Source organism: Pyxicephalus adspersus, chromosome 8 (assembly GCF_032062135.1).
Source record: "Pyxicephalus adspersus chromosome 8, UCB_Pads_2.0, whole genome shotgun sequence".
NCBI classification, from domain to species: Eukaryota; Metazoa; Chordata; class Amphibia; order Anura; family Pyxicephalidae; genus Pyxicephalus; species Pyxicephalus adspersus.
In genome coordinates, this window is record NC_092865.1 from 33952821 (window position 1) to 33963824 (window position 11004).

General features: G+C 46.3%; 1 protein-coding gene across 1 annotated transcript in view; it reads left to right on the forward strand.

The window, feature by feature from the left end:
• Window positions 1–4998: 4998 nt before the first annotated feature.
• NOS1AP (nitric oxide synthase 1 adaptor protein) overlaps window positions 4999–11004 on the forward strand; it is a gene marked incomplete in the record, with an annotated part of 52483 nt that continues 46477 nt past the window's right edge. The window contains 1 exon segment of the mRNA XM_072419969.1: window positions 4999–5264. Coding sequence (XP_072276070.1) covers window positions 5160–5264 — 105 coding nt within the window.

The window sequence follows — 11004 nt, forward strand, 5'->3', positions numbered from 1 at the left end:
ACCAACCAGCGTTTCCATGGTAAAGGTCACCTGTGATAGCACATATCTGCCCCTGTACATGGGAAGGGGGAGTGATGGCGCTGCCTACAGGACGCAGAGGGAACTGTCTGGGAGGGGCTTGGAAAGCGCCAGTCAGTAGGCCCTGGAGCTCTAGTCAGAGACTTGGAGCAGAAGGGCCTCATGACAGGGCGAGGGGGGAGGACTACTGGGGGATTGTAAGTAGGGGGGATGGTAAAAAGTTAAAAAAAAAAAGGGGTGAGGCGAGCCCTAATCAGCCCACCCCAATGCGCGCTAGGAGGTCAAGGCCTCCTGAGAGTTTTAGTCCTAGTAGGACCCTGGGGGTCCAGCGCCGCGCTAGGAGCCCCACCTGGCACCCGTCGAACCCCCCTGCTAAGGCATCAGGATGCTGCATTTTTGTTGATGGGGCTCAGGGATTTGTTGGCTCATTTTGGTGAGGGGTAAGCCGGGCCCTCTGTTGGTTTGAGGGCGGGGGTGCTTGCTGCGGCTGGGACCCAGGGTAATGTGGGTGGACATGCAGGGGGGGATGTGTATGGCTTTGGGGGGACAGGTATGCCCGCCTGTCAGCCCGTGGGGGCTGAGGGGTTGGGTGCAGGTTGTGCGAGTGAGCCAGGGGGGGGGTTCGCACCAAGGGGGAGGGGGGAGGTGGTGAGTCTGGTCGCGGATGGGGCTAAGGGGGAAGTGTGAGTTTGCTTTGAAAGCCCGTTGGGGGCGCACCTCCCTCACAAGCAGGACAGGATCTGGAGAGATGAGTATGTGGAGATTTTTTCACTGCTGCCGGTGGAGATATTTGCGGCGGGGGAGGTTAGAGTGGGTGACGTGAAGAAGCCGGGGGACAAAAAGGGGGGTTGGCGTTTGATCCCGAGGACTTTCCAAAATTGTGTGCAGGCTTATGCAATTTTGGCAAGTATAGTTGGTGAAAAGGCACCAGAACATTGTTCTGCGCTTTTTTGCTACCTGGATGCGATTAATGACGCGCATCGGGTTTATGGGGGAGTGGCGTGGCTGCGATATGATGAGCAGTTTAGGCAGCGGAAGGTAATGTGCTCTGGGATCACAGGGACATTGGCCTGTGGATGCGGCTGATGACATCAGCGGGGTGCGGTGCGCAGCCCTTTCTTGGAGGTGCAGGGGGACCGGGAGTCGCGGGCTCCCCCGCGGAAAAGCGGAGGGGCCCCTGTTGGCTGTTTAACGAAGGAACGTACAAGTTTGGTGCATCCTGTTGTTTTCAGCATGAGTGTTCGGGATGTGGAGGCTCTCATTCCCCCAGCCGATGTCAAGGTAAGGGGCGAGGACGTTACGTGGAGTTTGCTGGAAAGGGAAATGACGCTAGTGAGGGTGCAAAACATGCAACTTTTCCTAAGTATCCGAATAGGACAGGGGCGCGGCTTTTGGGGGAGGGTTTCGCCAGGGGGGGTTTCGGATACCTTGCCAGCTGAGTCAAGCCCCACAGCGGGCTGGTAATTTACGTTCTGCGTTAGCTAATTCGGGGGGGGGTGTTGGCAAATTTGGAAAAAGAGGTGGCACTGGGGAGGATGGCTGGTCTGTTCTCGGTGCCGCCGTGGGGAGGGAATTTGGTGGTGTCTCCACTGGGGGTGGTTCCTAAGAAGGAATCCAACCAGTTCCGGATGATAAATCACCTGTCCTTCCCAAAAGGGGGTCGTCAATGATGCTAATGACCCGGAGTTGTGTAAGGTGGCAAACACATCCTTTGACGCGGCTGTGACTTTGCTTTGTAGGGCAGGGAGGGGTTGTTTGTTGGCAAAAGCGGATATTGAGTCCGCTTTTCGTTTGTTACCGGTGCATCCGGATTGTTTTCATTTGTTAGGTTGTCAATGGCAGGGGGCGTTTTATGTGGGTAAATGTCTTCCAATGGGTTGATTCATATCCTGTACGCTGTTTGAAACTTTTAGCACATTTGTGGAATGGGTAATTAAGGAAGTGTCAGGTTTGACTTCCATTATCCATTATTTGGATAACTTTCTGTGTGTGGGTCCAGCGGGTTCGTTAGTGTGTGCCAACCTGCTGGAGACTCTGGAATATGTGTCGAAGCTTTTTGGAGTGCTGCTGGCCGGGGATAAGACGGTGCGGCCTTCCAATGTGTTGTGTTTTTTGGGAATCACCATTGATTCCCTGCGCATGAAATGCCGGCTGCCAGCAGATAAATTGGAGGCTTTGAAGAAGGAAGTTTATAATGCTAGTGAGTTGCGCAAGATCCGGTTGAGGGATTGGCAGTCTCTTTTAGGAAAACTGAATTTTGCTTGCCGCATCATGCCCATAGGTAGGATTTTCTGTCGCTCGCTGGCAGTTTCTACGGCTGGTGTGCGGGCCCCTGGGCATCATGTGCGATTGACCAGGACCTTGCAGGAAGATTTGGGTGTTTGGCAGTCCTGTTTGGTGACGTATAACGGTTGCTCATTGTGGAAGGGTGAGGTGGTGGATAACGAATCGGTGGAAACAGAACCTTGGCTGGAGGTGTGAAGCGAAAAGGGGCTGTGTACCAATTTAGTTCTATTGGAATTGTTCCCGATCATTGTGGCAATGGCATTGTGGGGTGAGTTGTTGAAGGATCGCAAGGTGCCTTTTCATTGTGATAACATGTGGGTGGTGGAGGTCATTAACAATAACTCGGCCTCTTCTCCCCCTGTGATTTGCTTACTGCATTTTCTGTTGTTAATGTGTTTGCGGTTGAACGTTTCTGTGCGGTTCTCGGTTCCGGTGGTCGCGTTTCCAGGAATTAGCACCAGCAGAGGACCAGTGTGGAACTCCGTGGCCAGCGAGGCTTTGGCAAGTGGTCTGGGGGTTGTTACCGATTTAATCCGGAGGTTGGTCTGTCCTGGAACGTGGAAAACGTATGTGGTCACTTGGCGGTAATGGTTTGGTGTTTTACAGAGTGAGGGGGTTGGGGTGATGCGGGGGGCAGTGAGGCGTTGATTTTACTGTTGTAAAAGAGGGGTGTTTCGGGTGGGGCCATGGCCAAGAAATTGTCAGCTTTGGTCTTTCTGTTTAAATTACTGGGCTGGGTGGATGGCACTAAGAGTTTTCTTGTTCGGCAGGCGTTGAAGGAATACAGGAAGGGGGCTGGGCGGCGCGATTCGCGGCCCCCGGTTTCGTTGTCCATGTTGGGTGAGTTAGTGGGGCAGTTAGACAGGTGTGTTCCGATGCGTATGAGGTGGTTTTGTTTTCGGCCATGTTTGTGGTGACTTTCTTTGCAGCATTGCGCTTGGCGGAAGTGGTTAGCCGTAGCAAAGCCAGGCCGGGAGGTTTGATGTGGGGGGACGTACGTTTAGGGGGGTGCAAGATGTTGGTGTGGATTAGTAGATCTAAGACGGATCAGAGGGCTAAGAGGGTGAGTTTGGAGTTGGGCGCAATTCCTGGCTCTGCGATTTGTCCTGTGGAGGCAGTGGGTAAGTACTTGCGGATCCGGCCTTCTACGGAGGGTCCGTTTTTTTTTCACAGGGATGGTGCCTTTGTGTCCCGCTTCCAGTTTGGAGCGGTGTTTGGAAAATGTGTAGAGGCTGTGGCCAGGAATGCGGGTGAGTACTCGTCACACTCGTTCCGGATTGGGGTGGCTACGGAAGCAGCACGGTGGGGTCTGGGTCCTGAAGTTATCAAGAGGATCGGCCATTGGAAGTCTAACAGGTTCAGGTTGTATATTCGCCCACATTTGTTGTAAAGGCCTGGAAGGGTATGGCTTGTTCATACTGTATGGGGTGTTTCTTGTTTTGTTGGACGGAGAAGTGGCACGTGGTTGATTGTTGGCCAGGAGGGGCACGGTGTGTTTTACTTGGGGGGTCACATATTGGAAATGGTTGGTTCTTTTGCTTTTCAGATGCGGCTCTCGTGTGGATCTTGGGCCATTCAAACGTGCACTGGGGTGCAAGGCAGGCAGATGTCCGGCCTCAAGGCCGACACTTGGGCCTGCAGCGCAGTGAGGCTCTGGTGCGGTGGATTGGGATCCCCGGGTTGCAGTGGAGCAGGGTCGTGCCGGAGGTGCACAGACTTGTCAGGCTAGACAGGCCTCCGGATGTTCTGCTGGTTCATGCCGGGGGTTATGATCTGGGGAAGAGGCCTATGCGTGAGTTGATTAAGGATCCTAAGTTTGATTTCCTGCGCCTGCGTTCCTCCTTTCCAGGTACTGTGCTGGTCTGGTCCGAGATTGTGGCTAGGTTATCTAGGCGGGACACACGATCAGCTGACAGGCTGAACAAGGCGAGGATTAAGGTAAATAGGGAGGTAGGGAAGTTCCTGGTGTGGATACGTAGTTTAGTAGTCAGGCATGGTGAGCTTGAAAGGGATCCTGTATTGTTTTTGCACAGTGATGGAGTGCTTCTGAATGCGGTGGGGACTGACGTGTGGAGTTTGGGTTTGCAGGAGGGGCTGCGGAGAGCCTTGAGGGTGTGGGGTTGCTCGCAAGAATAAGGTTTTATTCTTGCAGCAGGTGGTGTTGGGGGAGGTCCATGAGACTTTAGGACTAAGGAAGGAGAAAAAACTAGAGGAGAGGTGGGAGTTCAGCAGAGTAGTTCAGCAGAGTACTCAGCAGAGTTCCTAGTAAGGGGGAGCTCCGCATGACACTAGGTTGTTGTGGGGGCAAGAAAAAGTGAGGAGGATACCCGCAATCTCGCAATCTGTCCCTGAGTCGGTGTGTGAGCGACTGGGGGCCTGGTTATGGTAGCAGAGTATGATTTTTAAGGATAAAAGCAGGGGATGGTTTCATGGACCTATTACTGTACTTGATTTGTCATTCAGTTTGCACTTTAACTGGTTAATATGATTAATATATGGTAAAAATGTTGTTATTTAATACTTATATAATATTTAATGTTATTTAATAAAAGGGGGCTGCTATGGCCAATTTAAACCACAAGATGGCGTCAGTGTTTTATTAAGGGTAAAAAAAAAAAAAGGGTTTGTGGAGTTAGAGGATTGGTCATGGCGAGGGTTAAGGCATTCTGTCTCAGCTCTGCCGCGGCTGTACACACCTACCATTGTAAGAGACAGCCAGGGAAGCCGTCTCCTACACAGCCAGCCCTGTGGGAAGGTCCCAGTCATCCCCCACCCAGCACTAGGCCGGGCTTCCTCTTCCCTCGGATCCTCCCCGTTCTCATAGCCCGGACTGTGCCCTGGATGGGAGCCACAAAATGCCGACTAAAAGCAGGTACAACCTGGTGGATGACGGGCACGACCTGCGGATCCCTCTGCACAACGAGGAGGCTTTCCAGCATGGCATCTGCTTCGACGCCAAGGTGAGCTGCACCCTATATCGCCGGCACACACTGTCGTGTGGTATGCTGCATATGGCAGGTGTTGTGGAGTCAGTGCCAATGTGTGTGCCATCCTGGCCATTGCAGAGGGTTTCATTGCCATCTCTCCCATTGACTTGTACAGCTTTGTAATGTTGCTGATCTTTGTATCGTCATATTTCTATAATGTGATCAGTGTTTATAAAAGATGTCATCAGATATAAATCTCACCCTGTGTCCTGTATATTGCTTCCTATAGATTGTATTATATTCCAATCAGGAAATGCCAGGCTGTATTCTGTGCTGGGCTCCTTATTGTGCCATACATAGGGGACGAGGGGTGATAAATCATTATATTCAGCTTGTATGGTCTCATCGTTCCCTGGCTTGGATCTCAGAAGTTCCTTCATACAGGATAAATCTGTCTCTTTAATATAAATCATCCTCATCCATACTGAGTGCCCGCTATGCCCACTGCTATGCCCACCTTGTACAATGACACCGAGACGGAGCCCATTGATACACACTCACCTTGTGACAACTTACCTGTGCAGGTTAGGGATACCGTGTAGACAGTCCAGCTGAATGGAAATATTATGTTTTATATCGGAGTATTTCATATCCTATTTCACATTGCCATACAATGGCATCTTGTTACCATCTGGTTGCCCAATGTTATGTGAGTGTAGTGTGACGTCCAACCGGCCTGGAGATGTATTGGGTTGTGGAGTTAGATCTGTGCTTCTCCAGAAGGGTTTTGTGGAACCTTTGGGGTCCTCCAGAGATTGCCAGGGCTTCATTAAGCAGGTCCGGTGTCTCTCAGGTCAGTTTAACAAAAATTGAATCATCTTTTTGGGTATCTGTAAGGTGGCATTCTTCCCACTGACCAATAATGTAAGAGGAATTCTTCCCACTGACCAATAATGTAAGAGGAATTCTTCCCACTGACCACCAGACTAATGTACTGTGAGCTCTGGGTATAGACATTATAGCAGGGGTTCCCTGAGGACCTGAAAGTTATTTTAAGGGTTGCCCCATGTTTAAAAGTTTGAGTTAGACCCTCATTCTTCATAATCTAAAGCTGATGTCACACAAGTGATTTTGTAGCAGGGACAAATCACCGCTATGAATTTCTAATCCAATCATTTAATAGTTAGCAATGTGATCCTCTCCTGTAGGGTTGTGACCTTCATATATCAGACATTAGTGTGTAGTGATATATGTATGTAGGTATTATCTAACAGTGTAATCGTCCTTATCAGTGATTGGTAGCTAGCCTTGGAATCTTCCTTCATCAATGATTAGTATCTAACAAAGTGATCTTCCATTATCAGCAATTGGTAGCTAGTTTTTTTTTCCCACTCTCTCCAAAATGGCTTTCAGCTATGCTTTAGACCTTTAATATTTTTTTTTAATATATGGGAAAAAATATACTCTTCTACTGGTACCTGTGTATAGTAATTTACCACAGTGTCCTATAGGTTTTCATGATTATGAGGAAATATCACTTATTAATGCAGGCAATGTTTCCATTCTTGTGTCCTAATTGATTTAACATTACAAATATTAGCTTGCTTTAAAAACCTTTAACCTTTCTAATGAGCAGATCATCTCACTTCGATCAATACTGACTGTTGCTGCCAGGTATATGGAATATCCATGACGCTCATTTCTGATTCCACATTCCTGCACTGTTTTTTAGATTACATACTTATGATTTATTTATAAGTAAATATCATAATTCCGTCAGGGAATAATAAACTCCTGTGCACATGCATGCGTAGGAGATGCATCATTCTAGCCTGGCCCATCAAGGTGGCTGAGGACCCGAATCTGGAAGAGGACCAGGTGATGACGGTGCCAGCAGTGGAACATGGAGACATGCTTTTAGTTGTGCTTTTTTATTGGGTATATTATTGGCTGTATTTCTAGATTCCTAGTGTCTCCTCAGTGTAGTCCTGGTGATATTTGTCATTCCTATATTTAGGGATGCATTTACACATGTGTTCACCCGAGAGTCACACAACTTTCACGTGGGGGACTTTCCCTATTATTATGATGATGGGGTGGGGGTAAAGGGGAATACTATAGATCAACCTTTCTCAACCAGGGTTCTTCCTGAGGTTTGTAAGGGTTCAAATTTCTTCCAATTGTAAGTGTTCCAACTTCTCACAGACAACATCTGAGAAAGGTGTCTTCTTCTCAATGACCTATCAGAAGCATATTTCCCACTGACCATCAGCCTAATGTCCTGTGACATTGAGATATATATCATTGGAGATATGAGATATAGTAAACATCAGAAGTGGTTCCAAAGGACTGGAAAGTTGTTTGAGAAGGGCTGCTATAGTCACTTGAAGGACATCAAATCCAAATTGGTGGTGCCCAGCAATCCCAGGACTTTAACAGGAAAGTAACATTTTAAAAATAAGATTAAATACACTTATATGGGATGTTTTTTCATAAAATAGATGATCTTGTGATCTCTTTAAGTAAATGAATGTGATGTTCCTCTATAGGGCTTTGCCAGTGGTGACAGAAGCAATCAGTGCAGGGTAATCAGGACATTTGTGTTCAGCATGGTACAGATGCCATATATCTGTGTTATCCTCATCTCTCATCACATCCTGCTTGGAAACAGGATGGGACATGGGCAGATCAAAACCGCTAGTTATTAATAGTTCGTTTAGCCAGCGCAAATGAATTTCCATTCCGTCAGTGTATCATGTACTCCAAAATAGATGGCTTTTCACCTGTATCCATGTGGAAATTCAAGGGCCATAGGAAACCTAATTAATTTTTAACAATGTTTTTATGCCTTCGATGGGTAAATAGTTTTTCTCGGTCTCCAATATAAAAATGTTTGTTTTAGTTATAGCAACCAGTCAAGTTTTAGTTCATGTTCTTCTAAAGTATGATGGAATATTGTGGCAACACCTGACTGTTCTGCCCCGAGCAATCAGATACATATTTGCTGATATATATGTTTTTATCAGATTATTTTAGCTTTTCCTGATATTAACCTGTACTTGCCACTGGGGAACACAGCAGCAGATCTTATATACATGGCTTTCCCCCTGCATAAACTTAAAGCAGAATTGCTTACACTGATCTCCCAATGTCAGCTTCTCACAGTGTGCATTAGAAGCAGCTGCCTGCAGATAAATCTGGCCACATTTCATGACTGGAGGAGGACAAACATCTCACTATTTAGCTCTCATCTCTTCTGCTTTAGGCTAGATTTATACTAAAAGCATTAGGTGTGTATTGTTGTTTGGTAAATACAATGCTATCGCAGGCATTGTTGTTAAAATGCAATTGTTTTTTTCCCTCTTTTGAAAAGCTTCTTACTGCCTTTGAAAATAGTTAATTATTAAATTCTTTAAATAATTGCCTCCTTTCTGGCTATCAGAAGTTGTAGGTGACATCTTCTAGAAAAGAGAGCCGTTCCTTTTATTTTCATGCAGGAGGCTGGTAGGCAAGTAAATGTTCCTTTTTGCACAGAAGGTTCACTTTACCTCTAAATTGCAGCGTGTTGTGATATTCAATATTGTCCCTACCAATATCATTAGTACAGATTTGTGAGGGCTAGGCATGTAATCTAACTTTATGTTTTTGGGATGTAAGAGAAACCTGGGGTGCTTGGAGAAAACTCATGCAAACACTGGTGGAACATACAAAGTCTGTGCAGATAGTGTTCTAGTCGAGGTTAAAACCTGGTATTCTAGTGCAGCAAAGGTGAGAGTGCCAAATCTTCAACTACTCATATTATTGACCCACTACATACCCCAGAAGAAGAGAGAATGATTGCATACCAGATCTGATAGCCAGTACGGCCCTGCACCCTTCAGATGGCCCTGCACCCTCCTTGTTGGGGATGTTATTTGCAGCTGCAGCCATAATAAAAGTATTTCCTGATGTTTTCAAATAACACAACTAAGTCTATGTACATACATCAGATGTTTCTCGTGGCTGATATCAGACGAGAATCTGGGGTGTGTACAGCGCTCACCGTTCATGGATCCGTCCTGGCGGATTGACGAACGATTGTAATAGAAGTGAAGCGGAGAGAGCACAGTGAGGTGCTGCTCTGTCGTTCTCCCCCCTCCCCACTCCATAGAGCAGAATGGTGCTGTATGTATAACACATATTTATGCATCTTTCAGTCTTTTGTTCTTGGAAAGGACTGTGAAAGATCTTCCAGTGACAATTATTGAACGTTTGTACGCAGCCTAAAACCATGGAATATTTCTGATGCAGAACATATTTTGGGTATATTCAGTTAAAAAATGGTCAGGGTTTTTAAAATGTGTCCACTACTAGAGCTTGATAGGGATCCGTGCTGGTTACTGCGCTGTATATGATGATTTGTGCCTGTTTAGGCACTCTGTACACGATGTTTACGGTTATTTGTATTCTGCAGATGTATTCCTTTTCATCTGCCATTAGCTTTACATCACTATAACTGTAAATTACTCTTGCTGGTTGCCTAGGTGAATCATTCCATTCATCTAGGAAATGGACCAGATCGCCCCCACCATACATTCAGGTAATGTCAAGATTCTAATCCCATGCATGCCAATTCAAGTGCACATGGAATGTCAAAATTATCTAATCTGATCATATTAGAAGCTATTTGTGCCATTTGCCTTCTTCCTCCTGGTCAGTGAATAGGTAAAGAGACTTGTAACGGTTTCATATGTCTGTAAAGATTATGTTTGGGGTCTCATCCTTTTCTCAGTGCATAAACTGCAATTAAGTGATCAAGTTTAGGTAAACCATGTCACAGATATAAGCTTCCCATAGTCAAGAGCCTCCTAAAATTTTGGGTGCGAAGGACTAAGTCTACGTACACACATCAGATGATCCTCGTCTCAAAATCTCCTCAGATATCAGATGAGATTCTGGTGTCTGTACAGTCCGATGTTGTTCATGGGTCCGTCCTGGCAGATCCACAGACGACAAATTATTAAAATAGTAAAGTGGAGAGAGTGCAGGGCGGTGCTGCTACGCCCCCTATCTTCTCCATAGAGCAGAACTCCGCTGTATGTACAGCACTCGTTCAGTCTTTTGCCGTTGGACAATTGTTGAACGTGTGTACGCAGCCTAGGACCTTGCACGTCAAAATATTATTGCAATATGTTATATGCACTAAATGATGTTTCAGTTCACCTACTCTCACAATATTCCTGAAGCAAAGAGAAAAAAATAACAGAAAAAGAAAACTCTGCTACCACATCTAAGCCTGGTGATCCTAATTAGTCTGTTTAATTTTTTATATATATCTTCCAATCAGATCCCTCCTGTGTAGTTTATACCTTATCTCCTAACACAATAAAAAATGTACCAAAATAAAAAAAAAAAAAATAATGGGAACCTAGTACTGACTATAGTGAACTCCCATATGGCCTGTGAAAGCTGGATGAAACTTGAACAATCCCCTCTATTCTACCAGATTTGCCACACTGGTATTACTTCTAGTAACAGAATGTTGTTTAAAAATAAATACTTGAAATGGATAAACTTGTGTGTACAGACATTAACCAAGGAACTTTTTTGATCATCCCCAGTATGTGTAGAACAGTCAAGTGTTGTACAGACTGCTCTATTTAGTTCTGTACATGCAGCTCTGTTCGGCTCAATGGAGAGGGGAAGGGGGAGAGCGGAGTGGCACCCTGCTGCTCTCTCTCCCCTTCACTTCCATTACGATTGTTCCTCGTTCGTGGAGCCGCCAGGATGGATG